The sequence below is a fragment of the Mauremys reevesii genome, linkage group 2 (genome assembly GCF_016161935.1).
Source record: "Mauremys reevesii isolate NIE-2019 linkage group 2, ASM1616193v1, whole genome shotgun sequence".
Lineage (NCBI taxonomy): Eukaryota > Metazoa > Chordata > Testudines > Geoemydidae > Mauremys > Mauremys reevesii.
This window is the reverse complement of record NC_052624.1, coordinates 28,830,498-28,850,076: the sequence shown is the minus strand read 5'-3', so window position 1 is coordinate 28,850,076 and position 19,579 is coordinate 28,830,498. Positions and strand designations below refer to the sequence as shown.

The following is a 19,579-nucleotide window of genomic DNA, read 5'->3' as shown; positions in this document are numbered from 1 at the left end:
ATGTTCTGTTAGGTCTTTTTAGAATAGAGCATTTCAATTTTCTATTTTGAAACAATATTTTATTTCAATTCTTTACAATGGGATACTTTTCTATACTATACTGTACTACACTGATATTGTAGTGAAGCACTGGAATTTTATCCAAATATTTTGATTGACCCAAAACAAATTTTCATTTGAAATTTCATTTGATGGGAAATTTCAAATTGTTCCCTTTCAACCTGGAAAAAAAAATTCTGGAATTTCCTTCAAAATGGAAAATCCAGTTCCCACTCTGCTCTAGTGCCATAAACTGTCCCAGTTCTATTCTAATGTCTTCTTATGCATGATGTCCTAGGCAGCTGCCTACTTAAACCTGTAACTATGGCTGCAGTTACAAATATTTCCCACAAAACTGCCCAATAAAATTCCATTAAAAACGTATCTTAACTCACTTCAAACCCTTTACTATCATATGCAAAACAAACCAAAACAAACAGTGCTGAAGGGCTAGGGTTAGGTGCATATAATTGTAATTACTGTGTTTTCCCAAACTTCTTTTTCAGATACTGTAATGCCTATTTTAAAATACCACATAAATCGACCCTTGTGTGTTTATTCTCATCTGTCTGCAGAGTCTTGTCATTTACCTAGATGTTTGGAGGCAGAGACTGCTTTGTTACCACACAATTGTAACACACAGCCTGGAACAACGGGATCTTACTGCGGTTTCTAAAATGTACTGCAATACAAATAAATCATAAATAATAATTTTAATGACAAAAATAGCTTCAGCCTTTATACATATTTTCTGATAGAAAGGAGGATAAATTCTGCTGGCTGCAGAGTCATCCGTCTATGAATGATGTTTCAAATAAGTTCCTAAAACTATCACAGCCCCCAACAGAATGTATGTGAGGAGATATTTCAGTGTGGTCTACAAGATAGGGTCAGCTAAATTATTTATAAATAAATAAACATATTTATCAGATGACAGAAACCTGCTTCTTAAGAAGAAAGTCAGACATAGTTTTGTACCATGGGTAAATTAGAAGGCTGATAACATTTGTTGTTAATTGTTCTTCAATTTGGCTCAATCATTTTCTTCAACCAGAAAATTACCACTTTGAAAACCCCTTGACACTAATAATAATGTGTTTTCTTTCTGAAAATATTCCACATAAGTTGGTTGATTGGATCTTCTTTTTGTATGTCAGTTTAAATTAAAGTTCTAAAGGAATTTAGACTGGAAAGATTTGGGCTATATGGAAATAAGCCTATTATTAAATGTTCCAGACATTGTTATAATATTGTTACAATTCTGTTTTCCCAACTAAGGAATTAAATATTGAATACTCTGTCAGCCACTCTTTTGACTCTTCCCTTGATACTTACTGGAAAGTGTTTAAGAGAACCATGATAAACCTATTAAACCCAAAACAAGAGGAAATACACAAACACACATTAAAAAACAGATACATTTGCTGTACCGGGAAGAAAAGCTTTTATGAAAAAAGCAGTTTCCCAAATGTGTAAACCCAGTTGTGGTGAAAAATAGATCTGTCTGGAGAAACACACATCCTTAAACTTGTGGGTTTGAAATGTTAAATGTTTCCATTAAAAGAAAATGTTATTACTATACAGTATTAATGGTTTGTAAACACCTACTTGCTACCGTTCATAAACTCAGAGAAAACATCCTTCAAAGCAGGGTATCACACCAATAGAGAAGGACAATAGCTTTTATTACTGCACTATACAGTGAGACAAGTTCCGTGCTGGTGTATTTGGCTTTAAGTTACAAAATACAGAGGCAAAAGGACAACTGAAAGATGCTTCTCTTTAGATGCTTATGGCACACACAAAAAGCCTGTAAAAGGCATCAAGAACAGTTGGTTGCACATTACTGCTTGTATGATTCCTAAGGACTGCCAAGTTCTGATGTGTGCACCCTAAGGGGAAGTGCTCAACCTAAGGGAAACCTGATGTTAAACTCCAGTAAACGCAAGGCAACAGCAGCAGCAGCAAACTGCAGGGTATCATCATACAATACTCATGTACCCTCTGAATTAGTGCTCAAAGTTTGGGTGCACAATACGTCTTCCCTGTCTAAATTATAAAAGGCCCAGTTCTGCCTTTGGTGAAATTAATGGGAGTTGCATGTTGTATTTGAGGGCAGAATATGACCCTAAACCAATTCTTTGACATTAAGGACAGTTTGTAAAACACCATGCACACTCTTTTGTGCTAGTTATGTGCTGTATTGTGTGCAATTAAAGTGTATTTCCCCACACTGCTAATTCAACTCATTTTGTTTAAATCAAATGAAGACCTCTGTAATACAATATTTGAAAATATGACAATACGCCTTCTGGAACTCACTGTGGAGTAATGATTCTGTATACTGCAGCTCATTTTTCTCTTACCCTCAGGGAATCCATCCCAGATTTCCAATCGGTCATACCGACAGAACATTCCTCCCGGAGGATTTGAATCAGGTTCTAGTTCAAAGCTTTCAAATTCCAGTATAATCTCTGACATCTTTGGTGCAAAGACAATGTATGTGCATTCAAGGCTATTGGGATATTTTTCAGGGAATCCTGGAGATTTTATCACTCCACTTGGTGAAGTAAAGTTTCTGGAACATTCAGGTCCTGTGTGACAAAGAAAAATATTTAACTTAGCACTATCTTACAAAGCAAGCTGGTTAACTAGAAAACAAATTAGGTCATTTTGTCTTTCTAAAAGCAAAGTGGCTTTTCAATGAAACACCTCATTTTAATCACTGTATTAATCATCCAGCCAGCTTGTTCCTATTATTGATAGTCAGGTATTAAAATGTAATTCACATTTATTGTGTGATCTCCAATTTTCAATCTGTGTAGAGCAATATGAAAACTTGTGCCAGCTCTAGAAAAAGAAAATTATGACAAATACGAAGTCAGGTGGGAACAATGAAAGAGTAAGCTGCAGAAATCTCAACAGAGCCCCAGAGAAATAATTATAGCCCCTTCAAGCTTAAATCTTTAAATCTTAAGGTTGACAGCCTTTTATTGGTGAAATAGAATGTTTTACAAAAGCGGGTGAATGAATTCAGTAGAGGGAGTAGTGGTTTCAGATTCCTAGAGCAGTGACTCAGTAACTTTGCCAGATGTGACCTATGCCTCTTTGACAAACTAAATGTGAAAGGTAATTCGTACATGTACCAAGGGTGAGTGACTCATTCTGAGTGGTGTTGACACAGGTGCACCAGTAAAGTGTTGCTGTTAGTGAAGGCATGATAAACTGTGTGATTATGGGCAGTGTTGCTAGAAGTCACCTAATATCAATGTTGACACATTAACCTTCCCCAAAGTACCAGTCTTGGCTTCATTTGGTGTTCCAAAAATCGTTGTTGGTTGAGCAAAGTAACACAATGGGATGAATATAAAAGGCCAGAGCACTGCATCTGCCTTCATGAATGGAGGGGACAAAATCCTTATCTGGTCTCTTGCTGGCTGGTCATAGTTCTCCATTCCTCATATCCCACAGAAACCCTTCCTCAGGATTCCTGCTCTGCAGGTGTGTTGAGAGTGGGGTTCAGGCACTGCCTACACAACTTTCTCACCATATTAATGTACTGCTGATACCCCTGGATGAGTTGGCAATCGAGACCAAATATGGGACATCTGGATCTTAGTGCATGAGCCTCAACTGTTGGTATTAAAACAGCCAGTTCTCTTTTAGCTCATCAATCTCCAAGTGGCCTAGCCATCACTAGAGGGGGACAGAGCGCAACATTGAGTGAGCATGGTTTACATGAACATAGGCGCTTCCCTGCCTATGCTTTTAATGGAGATTGGGATAGGGGAAGGTGGGGACAGCGGCTTTCTCGGGAGTCTGGTAGCAGAAGCCAGATGGAGCTGTTCTGCCATGGAGCCAGGTAAGGACCACAGGCAACAGACAGCCAACACAAATGCATGTGGATGGCCCTGGTTGCACATCACAGACATCACCTAATATCAATATCAAAGGAGTGTGCAGTTTTTGGGTGCTGAACCCCCAGTTTCACCCACATGGGGATGCCCTACTGCCTGGGAGAATGATGTCAGCAAACTCAGCAAGGGGAACCCTGGAGAATTTCTAGTCCTTAACCTACGTTGTTTACTGTAAACAATCTGGCTTGTTGCATACATGTGTATATGAATACCCATCACATCATAAGAAATGGTGCTTTTGAAAATGATGCAAAATATACTACTTCACATTGATTTGGCAGCCCTCAGAGTAAACTCAACATTTAGGAGATAGGTAGATCTGGAGGGTTAGCTCAGCTATTTCAGTCCTTAATCAGACACAAAAATTAGATGTAAATTTCAGGTCCTGAACACCTGGTCTTTAAAAGGAGTCATGACACATTTTGGAAGAATGATTATATTAAAGCCCCAGTTGCATGGCCAGTTCCAGTCTGGGAAAATTACATTTTATCTATAATTAAAATTCCTCCTCCACTTTCAATGGGATAGAGTGTTCATCTTCACTCCCTGTCATACACTGTTCTGTAGTGCTATTGTTGCTGTTAAATAGTTGCTACTCTTCAGCTCACAGGTGATGCATTACACTGCAGTATTTTCTGTGTATGCTTTTGTTCTGTAAAGTGCTTTATGATCCCCCGAGAATCTAAATGAAAGGTGCTATATCAAATGTAAATCATTGTCATTATTATTGTATTAAAAATAAGGAGCCAAATCCTAACCTGCAGGATTCAGGAGTGTTAGGCACGCCTTTACCCTCACACCTGGTGTCTCAGCAGTACCCTGACTCATTTTGAGCATGTTCAAACCAACGTGTTACAAGAGGCACAAAGTTCATTCAAATGAGAACCCTCACCAATATGTCCTCCATAGATCCTGATCCTCTATTTAACCTGTGCAGGGACTACAGGAGTTAAAGCAGCTTTGAGGCCGTAGTGGACTCCATGAAGTGACACACTGGGGGAATACAGGAGAGAGGGTGCAGGGGGAAGGGATGAGGGGTTTTGTCAGAGGCATCCAACGAATAGCCAGTTCTGAGTTGGGGAGGTTGTGCATGTGATTGTGATTGAGTGTGTGTGTGTGTGTGTAAGAGAGAGAGACAGAGAGAGCGAGTGTGAGAGGATACCAGAGGTCTCTGCTACCCACTTGCATGTCATTTGCCCAGCCCTGGGAAGGGGATGTCTTTTAGCTTGATGATCCCCTGTCCTTCCTGGCTGACAGCTTCATTTCAGAGCTCTCAGCTGGCTTCTTAGGGCTTGTCTACACTTAACATGCTACAGCAGCACAACTGTAGCTGTTGCACTTCAGTGGAGACACACTACCTAGTGTTGTGTACATGGAAAATTAGGTTGGCTTAACTATCCTCCTCAGGGATGTGGATTTTCACACCCCTGACTGACGTAGTTAAACCAACCTAATTTTCTAGTACAGGCCAAGCCTTAGTTTGAGATCCTGGCTATCAGGCAACACCTCCTTCCCCAAAATCACTCCCTTGCTCATTCTCCTGTCATATATAAAATCTCAGACTCTACCTCCAAGCATGGGGTGTGTGTCTGGATCTTCTCTGTGGCTGCTGCTGCTGAGGGTGAGTCTCTCAGCTTAGGATTTGAGTAGCAGGTCCCTGATCACGGAGCCAACACAACACCACATTCAAAATTAGCCCTAAACTGTGTTATAGAGCTGGGGTAACATAACTTTAATGAGTTGGAGGATGCCCTCAGAGGCGCACAGCAAAGTATTGTTCATGGCTGTCCCTATGTGTATTGCAGTGAAGCTTGGCACCACATATGCCACATATGCCACATGCTATATTGGTTGGGGTCTGGATCTTTTATCTGACATTTCCTTTCATGTCTGTGGAGCTGAGAAGCATGTCTTATGGCAGGTTTTATGACTTATAAGGTCAAGTTGGTCATGTTAGTAGGTATCTATATAATAGAATATACTGATTGGCTTTATTTGGCATTTTATTTATTTATTTACTTACTCAATATGTAAATTATGCATTTAATATATACATTAATATAACATTATCTGGGAGATACTAAATGTGCAAAAGTCAGGAAATTCAACATCCGTATTCCTACAGCAACAGTAACTCATACCTTAAGCACGTATGTAATATTTTCCACCTCTGTAGATGGTGATAACTTTTGTGCCTTAATATTAGGTATATGTAGCATCAACCAGAGTTAAAGTTGCTTTGGGAGCCATAATTTTGAGTGTCCCGACTTTTGTGTATGTAAAATGTTATTTGTAATGTTACCTTAACATAGCTAATGCATATCAGTGGGAGATTTAAATGATCACATGGGGAAATAAATACAATATTCTCGTTAGCGTACTGTGTTGTCACTAGACTATTATGAAAAAGGTCTCCATCTGAAAATGTTCACTTTCAAAAGCAGCTTGTTTCACAGGTCATTTTTGCAGTTGTTTTTTCTTGCACTTGAATTTTAACTCTTTTTAAAGGGGGGGAGGGAGCAAGCACTAAAAATCTAGGGGACAGATTTTCAGAATAGGTCAGCTCCCATTTTGGCACAAGAATAAGTGGCCAGGTTTTCAGAAGAGCTCAATGCATTCAGTGCTGAATTCTTTTGAAAATCTGGCCATTGGAGTCACAATGGGAGCTCCTGGGTGCTAAGCACATTTAAAAATGTGGCCCTGACTTAGGTGCATAAATGGGAGCTCTTTTTGAAAATGTGGTCTCACTTAAGGGCATTGAGCACTTGAAATTTTGAGCTTTGGGAACTTTGAAAATCTAGCCCCAAATGCTTATGTTGTCAAAGGCAATCTTGGTTCCTATAAAGAAACACTCTTTGTGTATTTATGCCTTTATTATCCAGTTTTGGTCTGGGTCCTACTGGCTTCTTAATGTGTGATTTATCGATCTCCATCCAACTACAGCTAAGGTGTATGCCAAAAAATGATCTCACCATCCTACAGCCAGTGACTCAGCAAACCAGCTCATCAGAGTGGGGGCCTTTTGCTGAGCCTATTAATCCTGGGTAGTTTCTCTTCTAGATGTTTTCTTCTGCACATATAGCTGCCCATGCTTGGCAGCCTTTACTGAAGCTCCTATATAGTCAGCCACCAGGATGTGCTTGAAAGCAGTGTGAACTGCCTCTTTCCCCTTGCCTCCGAAAAACAAATACTGAAAGTGACACCATTCTGATCCTTCCATCATCTGCTGGCCATGTGTAGCTAGGTCCATTCTGAGCCCATGGACATCTTTTGGGAATGCAGAGCAAAGCACTAACCAAATAAGCAAGGGACTGCAAAGGTTACAGTGTGATAAGGTGGAAACATTATACATCATAGGATGACAGTCAACACAAAGAAAGAAAATCAACAACTAAAAAAAAATCTAAATAAACAACTTTGTAGAATACATGCCATTGAAGGCTATCAGATTGCATTCAGAGGTGTAGATCCTCAGCTGGAGCTCATGCATTGGAGCAATGACAATTTACACCAGCTAACAACCTGCCCTAAGCATGTGGATGACACGAGCAATAAAACTTTAATCTACAACCAAATTCTTGTTTTTTTTTCAAAAGACATAGCCTTCCTTTTGTCCTCAAGAACGATCATCAACTTTTCTATGAAAACAGAACAAACACCATGGTCTATGAGCTACATAATAATGAATCGTTTGCTCACCTCTTTTGAAAACTTCATAGCGGATGGAAAATCCTGCTCCATGAGTTTCATAATCAGAGACAAATTTAATAAAGAGAAATGGTCCTGAAGACACCAGAGGAGCGGGAGCAATTTTTCCACAGTACTTTCCCCATACGCGCCCATTTGCATTATCTCCATCAATCACTTCAACATAATCATACCTGATGGATAAATGGAAGAAAAAAACTTTTAACTTCCAGGAAAGAAAGGGATTTAATTAATTTAGAAACCATTGCTATACAACATAGATAATCAAGAAAAATGCTAGCCTGCTTGGAAACTGCATTATGCTGGGAGATGTAAGCAAAATGAAATAATTAAAATGGACTACATCATGTCTGTAGACATCATCTGGCAACATGGAACTATTAGGAAGAATGGCGTCCATTATGCTTGCAGACAATGTCAGCTTAAGTAACCAATTAACAAAAAAAAAAAAAGGAAATCTCATGAGCACAATTCTGTATTATTAAATTGTGTTCCTTTGTCTATGGTGGTGTTATCAATACATAATGCATAGCATTCTTTTCAAACTGTGAAGTTCTGTTATGAATTCAAAATGTCTCTTTGGCTGGCGCTCTCTGTGAACAATACTTGGATTTCTGTATACTACCCTCTAAATATATGGGCACAGAATAACAAATGAATCCCTAAACATTTGATTTAGTTGAAAACTCCACTACGTTCCAGACCACTGGCAGAAAATCTGTCATTTTCCATGTCAGTTGGACAGAAATTGAGCAAATCTTACAATCCACACTTTAATTATAACACTTGATTTCCTTCAGACAAAAGTTGTTTTTTAAGAACATATCCTTGTTTAAAAATTTGAATTGAGTTGGTTTAAGTGAATGTATTGTTTTAACATTCATATTCATATAGTATATGATCACTGAACTCTTTGGACGAGGTCCTCACCCTCTGTATGTCTGCTTGATTCCTATATACATTATCGGTGGAGATAAAAATCTATCAATAATGATTAACAGCAAATGTTCACCTGGGGACAAGAGAGGTGCTACAAAGTTTCTCAGTCCTCTAAACTAGATCTGTCACCTTCAGGGACCTGACCCTGCAAGGCTGACTTCAGTGGAGTTGAGGGGGCTCAGCACCAGGCAAGCCTGAGCCTTATAAGAGAGAGAAAAGCGAAGAATAATCAAGAACAGCCTTGAGCTGCAGGACTTGGCCCAGATCCAAGGATTTCAAAGGCTCATTGGTGGCTGATTCTGGAGATTTGTGTCAGCCCCTAGTAGAGACAGGGAACAGCTGCCACTTACAGAACCAGATTCAATCTTTCCTAAAATGTGGTGGTCTGTACGCACGTTTTGTTTTGGGCCTATTTCTAATAATAAAGGGGCTGAGACATTGGAAAGCTTTTGTGTGCCTAAGGTGGTATATTTTTTAGTCTCATCCATATTGCCTTTTTATTTATTGAATTGCTGCTGGCCAGACAATTTCATTTAAGTTTCATATCTTACAACATTAAAATGATGCTGTTAATTTGCTTTAGCCTTTTATTCTTCCATTATGTGTATTGAAATGTCCAGAGACATATTAATATACCAGTAATGGCTAAAAAATAGCAGTAATATAAACTTTATCTGACAATTTTACAGTCAAAGAAAAAAATGTCTTCATGATGACCAAAGTCACTTTTAATAACCCCAATCCAAACTATCTAGGGCACATGACATGTTTACATGAAATCCCATGAGACAACTGCAATGATGATATCACTAGTTAAAGTGGTCAGCTTAAGGCTCTTTAAATTAAAAATGACATTACCTCATCTGTTAAGATTGTATGCCAGCTTTGGTATATATCAAGTAAAAAATACAGCTGACACTGATGGGACTGTAAGCATTAACCTATGTGAAATATTGTGATGACTGCATTTCTTTTGATGCACCTGATGTTTCAAGTAGCATTGCTCAGCCAATAAGTTTCACTGTCCCATTTCAAAGTGATGGAAATACAAAGAGGAAATGTTTCCTTTTGAGATACTTTTATAGATGTTTCGTGTGTAAAAGATGATGTGTAAAGATTCTGTTATTCTTTTTTTTAACTGGGCTTGTGCCTTTTTTTTTTAAATCTCTTTATGATTTAGGAAAAGGTCTGAAGGTTGTGGGGTTTTTAAAAGAAGGGTTTTTTTCTTTTTGTTTTATGCCTTTAGAAATATTTTCATGAATATCAACTTTAATCTTCCTAGAAAACTTATTGGACATGTCAGAGAATTCATATGATCAGTTCTTACACATTAATGGAACAGTTCAGGGTGTTGAATCTTTAACAAAGACATCCTTTCTCCAAAATGTTCAATAAACATCAAAGTTACAGGGTTAACGAAAAAGAAAAAAAGAGAGAGCATTTTAAACAGGCTGATCACAAGGCTTTTCTCTTCTCAGATGCTCAATATTTACTCTCCTGACACTCAGGATGTCATCATTTCATTAGTTGGTCATAGAACCTTCCTGTTTAGACTACTGCATATCTGAATTTATAAAGTAAAACCAAGAACCCCACCCATGAATATTTATTTAAATTATATAAAGCATTTCTTGCCTTTTTTGTAAATCATAAAGAAGTAAAGGGCAGAAATAGTATATTTTCCCATTGCAGATCACCTATTATATATATATATATATATATATATATATATATATATATATATATATATATATATATATATATATATATATAATTTTTCCAAGTTTTACTAAGGCTCTTGTATGCAGTCAGAGATAACACTACACTATTAGCCAGGATGGGCAGGAATAGTGTCCCTAGCCTCTGTTTGCCAGAAGTTTGGAATGAGCAACAGGGGATGGATCACTTGATGATTACCTGTTCTGTTCATTACCTCTGGGGCACCTGGCACCAGGGGCGGCTCTAGACATTTCGCCGCCCCAAGCACGGCGGCATGCTCTGCCGGTCACCGGGAGGGTGGCAGGCGGCTCCGGTGGACCTCCTGCAGATGTGCCTGTGGGAGGTCCACCAGAGCCGCCTGCCGCCCTCTCGGCGACCGGAAAAGCGCCCCCCACGGCATGCCGCCCCAAGCACACGCTTGGCGTGCTGGGGCCTGGAGCCGCCCCTGCCTGGCACTGGCCACTGTCAGAAGATAGGATACTGGGCTGGATGGACCTTTGGTCTGACCCAGTATGACTGTTCTTATGTACACATTCTGTACCAGTTCCCCCACTAACATGCACTGCAAAAGATACTCAAATGAAATCCTCTCTCTTTCTCTTTGTGTCTTCCTCTATCGCAATAGCTTATCTGCACTCTTCCACTTTTGTTCAGAATGAGATAAAGTGAATGGTAATTTACAATGTTCATTCTCTGTGGTCTGGCTGATCTGCATCTGTATGTGACACAATTTTGATACTAAATGGCTGATTCTAGTGGATTTTGCAATTTATGTGCAAGCTGCATGGGATGATCCAGACCTGCTGAAGATCAGAGGGTTTTTAGGTGACAGATTTCTCTCTTTTACTTTAGAAAAGTAATAATGGCCATTAGAGACACCTCGCTGTGAGTGGGAGGTGGGAAGTTAGAGATGGAAAGATTTAGAGATCGGACCTACAGAATAAGTATATTGACTTCTGCTTGGTAACTACAAGTCTTATTCTAACAAATGGATTTAGATTCTTCTGCAGTAGAAGCTACATTTTATAGATGAGCTGCTGTACATTTGGGTATGGTATTTTGCTTATGGAAATCAAATTACGCTGGATTACAGTGGCTTATATTTGGAAACTGAAGTGCTTCTATCATTTTAGCACTTTTTCAAAATACCACCAAACAGAGAGCAAAGTGTATCACAAACAACAGTCCTTGTAAATAGGAGAATGTACAGTCACAACTTGAAAACGTCGTTGCCAAAGAAGCTAAGAAAGCAGCTTGCATCTCCCTCTGGAGTTGGTAACAGTTCCACTCCATAAGTTTGTCAGTAGAAAATGCTGTGCCAGGGATGCAGCTGGCATGTTGGCATCCCTCTTAGGAGACTGAATGTGTCACCTCAGCAGTGCACCCAGACGGCCTTGGCTCAGCGCCCAGAATACTGAGTTTGCAAATTTGGATCTCCCAGTTGGGAATTCACTGCTGCCAATGGTGTGGCAAATATTTCTTGTAATGTTATAGTCCTGTAGGGTTAACAGCACAGACATGTAAATATAAATATGGAGTTAAATGCTACCTGAAGCTTTAAGTGAAAAAGCAGGGTGTTAATGCATGTGTGCAAATAGGAAAGCTTCCCCTACATGGGTAGCATTTGGATATTGGCTTGGAGGTGCCCAAGATACAGTAAATATACCCACAACATCCTATTTTTGACTCTCCACGTTTCTCTGGGATCTCCCATTTCCACTGTATTTAAAGATTTCACACAGCAGCCAGCAAAGCTCTTTGTGGCTTAGAAGGGCTTGATGCGGTTCTCTGTTGCTCAGTAGCAATTCACAGACCTCTCACTCGCCTTCCCCTCCCAGTCAGTGGCTGAAGATGCTGCTACTAGACAGTCCTAATTTTATGATTCAGTAAAAAAAAGTCTGGGAAAAATTCCCATCAGAATGATGAGAGAATATAGAATTCTTCCAAGAATTCATACAGGAGTTTCAAAAAAGGAGTTTCTCTTTTTGGAAAGTGTGAGTTACGGCTTCAGGAAAAAAGCCAGACAGCACCTATAAAAAAGAGCAGTGGCCAATGAGAAATGTAATCAACTTCAAAACCCGGCTTTTGGAGAATTCTTTAGTCTCAGCTTCAAACAGGAGATTACAGTGCTCTGCTTATCTCTGTTTTTCCTCTTCTGAATATGTCAGTGGCCCCTGAAATGCACCCTAGCATGTCTTGCTATTGAAGGTAAAGGCAGACTGCTATAAAGCATTGCCTGCTGCTGAAGTCAGCTACTGTACCAAGCTACTCACAGCTTTAGAAGATTTTCCTGTTATTAAGGCAGCAGGACCTCATTGCTTTTACTTTAAAATCTTCTTCCCACAGACTCATGCACACAGGCTGCTGAAACCAAGAATTCTGCCACTTGACCCTTTGAACCAAGTGTTGAGTGACCAGACACGGGTAATTTAGATTAGCACATCTCATATATATATATATACTGAGACCTGTTGCGCTTTGTTCCTATTGGCTGATCACTAATATTTTGGTCAGCAAGGGCTCAAATATCTCTGCAAACCAAGAGTACCACCTGTAGAGTTACATGGGATATGTGTCAAATTGGCACAATTAACTTTTGGTTGGATTTCAGTCTCCAAATCAGAATTGTTTACATGTGTGAGAGAGCGAGGGGACTGTTCATATTCACCTTAATGTGTATGTATTTTATAAATTATTCTCTGATTGTTTTAAAGATAGCAAAGCAAGCAGAATTTACACCTAACTGATTCATGTTACAGAAGAGCTGTGAAGGTGGTTGTCGGTGTTCAACATGAAGAGAAGTGCTGAGTATTCTGGGAGGTTCATTAGCACTTGCAGCTCTTACCCTCACTTCTCCCCACTATTTGATGGATAATTAGTGGGTCAAACTACCTATATAACTGAGAATTATTTTCCCCTGGGGAGCAAGAGGTTTGCCTGCATCAGTAGATTTTTGTTTGTTACCCACACAGCTCTGCTTTAGATAAACAGAAGGACAGAGCATGAGGAAAACTAATAGAAGAATTGCAAATTCCATTACATCGGAAGTATTGCACCATGATTGACTGATAGTCAACAGTGTGAAATATACTGTTGTAAATTTACTTGTGGTACCTGTGACACAGGGTAATCGGAATCCCAGAGCTCAGAGCCTAAGAACTGTGAGAACTCAAGGATACTAGCCCAAGTCCCAGATTATTAGCAACAACAGCAAAAACAAATACCATTAAAAAAAATCAAGCACAACCCAAACTAGGGACCACTTTCTGGCTCCTGCAGTCAGTATCTGCCAGTCTTTCCTTCATAAGAGCCTTCTGCTTAGACTGACTGGTCTCTGGTAACTCTCATTTTATAGCTTGGAGGGTTTACCTGGTCCACCCTGCTCTCTACCTGTCATAGTGCTGCTAGACAACTCCACAGCTACTCTCATAATCAATCCCAAGCATCCAAAAATCATGAGTACAGCTCCCCAAAATAATGGGGCCCTAAAGCCTCAGAATCTAGCTGAGGGAGAATGCCCCTGGTGCAGAAACTGTGGAGACAGCTGCAAGGCTGCCTCCCAAGGACCCCCTCTCAAATCCCAGCATTGGGTGTATGCCAGGGATGGAGCTCAGGAGAAGAAAAGACATACTTGGGCTACAGCATGCAGCGTTATGGAGATTCCAGGCAGCACTGAGATCCAAAGGGCAGCTTGGCGTGGCTGCCATAACTGAGACAGCCGACCAAAAGCTAAGTTACATTGTGGGGAGATTTCAGAGTAGCAGCCGTGTTAGTCTGTATCTGCAAAAATGAACTCTAAGGTGCCACAAGTACTCCTGTTCTTATTGTGGGGAGAAGCAGCTCTCCAGGGCCTGAACAGCTCAGGTTGAGCTTTCAGCTACTTTCCCATCCTCTGCCTGGGCTATAAGTTCTGGGCTGTGCCTCACAGAGGACCAGCACATGATCTCACAGCTAATTTACAATTGTGAATGGGCTGGATATTTAAATAAATCACATAATGTATTTTTGCAATTTACTTCTATATCCATCACTTTGACAGCCTCTCATTGCTCACACACTTCTGTGATTCTTGTACGGCCTTGATTTTTTATACTGTTTGTTCATTCAGGGCCAGATCCTGCTCACCTTCCTGATACAAAACTCCATTTGATTTAGGTGGGAATAAGACCATCAGCATTCGGCCATTATTCACTAATGCACAAAAAATCATTAATTCACAATGAGTCTCCAATAATCATGTTCCGCTGGACTACAAAACAATTGGCTGTAGCAAAAGAAAGACAAGAAAGAGCAAATAAATGGAAGAATGAATTCAGTGGGCCAAATCCTGTGTTAATTTACATCCCTGCAACCCCACTGAAAACAACTGGCAGATCCTCAGTTGGAGTAAATCAATGTAACTCCACTGATGTCAATGGAGCTATTCCAGTTCATACTGAGAATCTGGCTCAATGGAGTTGCTGGGGGGAAAGAATAGCTCAGTGGTTTGAACACTGGACTGCTAAGCCCAGGGTTGTAAATTCAATCCTTGAGGGAGCCATTTAGGGATCTGGGGCAAATGTCTGTCTGGGGATTGGTCCTGCTTTGAGCAGGCAGTTGGACTAGATGACCTCCTGAGGTCCCTTCCAGTCCCATGATTCTATGACAGTAAGCAAGGACACAATCTGATCCCTTACATTTACTTAATATGATTCTACTTTAGATCAAATAACAATTGGAAAATTCTGAAATAGAAATGAGTATCTCATGAACCATTTCTTTCACTATAGGAGTGAGTTTAATAATGTCTTCTGCAATAGGTAAGAACATAGGAGGCCATGGGCTAAAATATTGCTCATTACAATGGTGTTACCATTGGGCTGCACCATTGTGTGTCTACACTGCATCTGGGAATGAGCCTCCCAGCCTGGGTCTATAGACTTATGTTGGCAGGTCACAAAAAATTGCTGTGAAGATGCTGTAGCTCAGGCCAGAGCTTGGAATCTCAAGGCATCCTGCCTCCAGCCCAAGTTGCAACCACTACAAAGCCATTTTTAGCATGCTAGAGCAGAAAACCCCACCAACACAAGTCTGTGGACCCGGTCCTCGAGGCTTGGTCCCAAATGCACTGTAGAAATACACTAAGATATTCAGAAATCCTGTCTGCAAAAGACTTTTTACCAAACAAAAGGGCTTAATATTGAAGTCAGTGGTAAAACTCCCATTGATTTCTGTGGTTGTAGGATCAACCTTCGAAACTATAATGTAATAATCCCAAAACATAAAAATGGAAAACTCTGCTGGGAAGAAACATTTCATTCTAAGCCTATTTAGTAAAGAACTTCAGTTCATAACTTTCTGGCATAGAAAGTCATTAAGTAAGAAAGATTCACAAATCCAAGAGTTCCACTTTAAGGCAGAGGGCAGGGAGGGGGACACTTAGCAGTTTAAAGATTTCAGAGAAGATAGAGCTTTCCAGTGTCAAACTGGTGAAGTTCAGTATTTATTGGAAATTCACATGCCTTTAATTACTCTAAACTCAGTTCCCAAGTAAAATGTGCCATCTGGAAGATATTAGAGTTATTTACAACTTGTTCACCTCCCTATTTCACTGCAAAATCTTTCTTCTTGCCAACTTTCCACTGTTGTCCGCAAAATAAAATGCAGTCTAACTTTTACTGCTTGTCTCAAAGCTAGTTACTGCATCTAGAAAGACAAACATTTACGAAACTGATGACATTTTCTACAATTGTCTTTGTGATTAGTTTAAGTTGAGAGGTGATGGGAGGGAGGGAGGTAAATGGTGTGGGTGGGAGAGATCTCATATACGGCTCCTGTGTGCAAAATATTGATTACCAAAACTCACAAAACAATTTAGACAGTAAAGTGTTAGTTTTATGACCTCCCAAGAGATATCTATCAATCATTATTAAAGCACCTCCATCCAAGTATTTCAAACTATTAATGAGACTCAAGGTTCACAATTCTGCTGTGAGGTAGATTGGTATTCTCATTTTCCAGGTGTAGAGACTGAGGTAGAAAGAGATTTCATGCCAAAGGCATCATAGAAATTCCTTGCACAGCCAAGAACAGAACTCAGATCTCTAGACTCCCTGTGCTTTAACAACTACAGCTTCCTTCCTGAGGCCTGATCCTATTCCCATTGATGTCAGTGGAAAGTCTCCTACCAGCTTCAATGGGAGTTGGATTAACCCCTAGACACTGACTTCCAACAAATGTGACAGAATGTGACAGAAACCTGGAGATTTTTTGAGTCATAGAATAACTGTCAGTTGGGCTATATTAGGTCATGCACTAGGACAATTGCTAAAAATCAGTTAATTAGTGCAATTTTCTGTAATGGTGCTAAGGCAGGCATATATATATCAAAAAAGAAATTATAATGGATTTTTTTTTTTCATATATATATATATATATATATATATATATATATATATATATATATATATGAAACAACTAAATCCATTAAGCATTTCTTTTGATGTGCTGGACTGAATTAATCATTTGCAGTTGGATTAGTGCTGTTAGTTAGTGCAGAATTCACTAAAAAGTCCTCTTAATTGGTAAATTATGGAACAATCAGGGTTGCCTCCTTGAATATCTAAAGAGTATGGAGTCAGGTTTATACTGAAATGAGATCAGAATCCTTATGATCCTTTTTTCTTTCTATAACTTTAATATGATGGCAACCTCATATCACTCTATTTAGGAATTCTGAACTCCTGATGAATTTGTAATTTTCCTTTTGGGATCTGTGTAGTGTATTAAGCATAACCGTAGGAACTCAGCTGATAAAAGTATTATGTAGATGTTACTTTTTCACAGAAACTGTGAAAGTTCAGAACATAAAATAAATTACAAGCTTTTGAAATTCTCAAATCTTTATCTCTTGTGGGCAGTCAACAACTGCTCTAGCAACATCCATATTTAGTGAAACCAAAAGAGGCTAAAGGAGGAAGGAAATTGTAGTCATACAGATCAGCTCTAGAATATAGGTTATCGCAATTTTCTTCCATGGCAACCAAGTACTGAAGCTTCGTAAATGCCGTAAAATGGTGGATATTTATACATTTATTTTCATTGAGAAGATATGTTAAGAGAACATTAAGGATGCATGCTCTGTGTTGTTCACTTTGGTCCCCTTCTGCATCATACTTCCCTCTTAGTAAATTACTGCCCATGTGTGGAATCTGTTGTGGGATCAGCTACACTATGTATGTCTGATTCGCTGTGTACTTTTGATATAAATGACTTTCATGGATGCTCTTTCTTTGCCATACTTAGAGTAGCAAAGTACTAGAGGATGCTACATGTGTACATAAGTGCAGATTTTTGGTGGTATTATATTGTATTATTCAAAAAGTAGCATGTGATCATGTAACCAAAGTCTTTATTGTAATGCACACTCACAGGGACGCCTAGTTAATGTAGTACATGCAACCTTAACTTTGACATTTCTTGACTTCCCATCATGGAAATCTATGAGAGTTCTTCGCATGCAGTTTCCTTAATTATTTTAAAAATAAAAAGCTAGAACATTTAAAATATTACAAAAGAGGAGCTTCACTCTTGAGGACTTTGAAGATTTACTGGCTTGAAAAATGTTATAGTATGTGTATATTGCATTATATAGAATTATTTAGTTAGATACCACAGAAACACCCATTATCATGCAGCTGAGAAGATCTGCAGCAGTCTCTCTCCTGTTAAGCAGCTAAGGAGAGCTGCTGTGCATCTCCTGTGAATCTTAGGAGCTGCTCAACAGCTCTCCTTAACTGCTTCACATCGTACAAATTTTGTAGAGGGACTGTCTCTGAGCATCTTACATAATCTCTAGCTGCTCTGCAACATACCAGACATACAGGGATGAATGAAGGGGTCGGAGGAATGCTTGCCTCAGTCCTTGTGCACCTTCAGCATATTTTCCTCTATATCATTAGGTTACCAATGTACAGAGTCTTTCTGATACATGCACTTTACCAGCTTAACAACAAAAAACCACACCAGGCAGAATATACTATGTAATATGCACACCAGGCAACTTTCATGGAGCCACAGCTCAGTCAAATCAAAATCATATTTCACTAGAGCAGCCTAAGGCACCTTTACTTCTTGAGGGTTATTTCCAGGCCAAATTTCAACACTCTGCCCCCAGCAAGCTTAGCTGCAGAGCTATTTGAAAAAAAGTCACAAGTTTATTTTTTTGAAAATGGGAAAGTATAGATTTTTATTCGCTCTCCTTATACTTAAAAACAATTGAATCATTTTTGCTAAGGCTTTTCAAAGACGTTCACCCTTAGGCCGAGACTAAGGCTGGAAAAAAATAGCCTAAAAGATTAAAACATTGGCCTGCTAAACCCAGGGTTGTGAGCTCAATCCTTAAGAGGGTCATTTAGGGAACTGGTATAAAAAAAAATCTGGGGATTTGTCCTGCTTTGAGCAGGGGGTTGGACTAGATGACCTCCTGAGGTCCCTTCCAACCCTGATATTCTATGAACATTTTAAAGTAACTAAAATCAGGGGGTTAGAATGGAAACTGTTTTGCAAGCTTAACTATAGCTATTGCTGCCACTTCTGCTATAATAATGCTTTGTGTAATGTCAATAGAGATTATAGTAATGAAACTTCTATGTGTAAAAAACAGTGTTTCTTTATAGCTCTGTTTGGGTTTTGCATAGGTCTGTGCAACTAGCCAAACAAATACACTGCTGCAGAATACAATCTCTGTAAGTTTCAGTCCCTACATGACATATACATGGGGAAATACAGTAAAGTCCTCAAAGTTATTTTCTTATAAAATAAACCAAGACCTAACATTTATGGCAAGGAGATCACTATTTGCTCTAAGCCCTGTTTAATGCAGAATTATAATACATTGTTTTTGTAGTGGTGCTCAAAGTTGTACCACGTCAAATCACCAGTATATAAAAGTTTATCCTGTTAAGCAACTTTAGTACCATTTTATTGTGTGTGTCATTTAGCTGAAAAGTAAATATAATTCCAGTAAATGTATATATATTATGATAAAATATCCCATAGATGTTTAAAGCTGCTAAGCCTGAAGTTAGTTATTTGTATCATGTATCCCAGAGAATGTCACAGTTTTTATGAGTTTTGTGACCTTATGATTTATATGGGCCTTGAGAAATAACTATGTGTTTAGAACTGAGGAAAACAGTGGCCAATAAACATTACCAGTAGCCTAAAAGCAGGAACAGCTTGTTAGCTGAGGTCAGCCAGATGACCCGGAGCACAGT

At 39.2% G+C, this 19,579-nt stretch overlaps 1 protein-coding gene across 1 annotated transcript in view; it reads right to left on the bottom strand.

Annotated features, from left to right (window-relative positions):
* Positions 1–19,579, bottom strand: part of NRP1 (neuropilin 1) — a 144,116-nt gene that overhangs the window by 73,628 nt on the left and 50,909 nt on the right. The window contains 2 exon segments of the mRNA XM_039522272.1: positions 2,406–2,633; positions 7,656–7,837. Coding sequence (XP_039378206.1) covers positions 2,406–2,633; positions 7,656–7,837 — 410 coding nt within the window.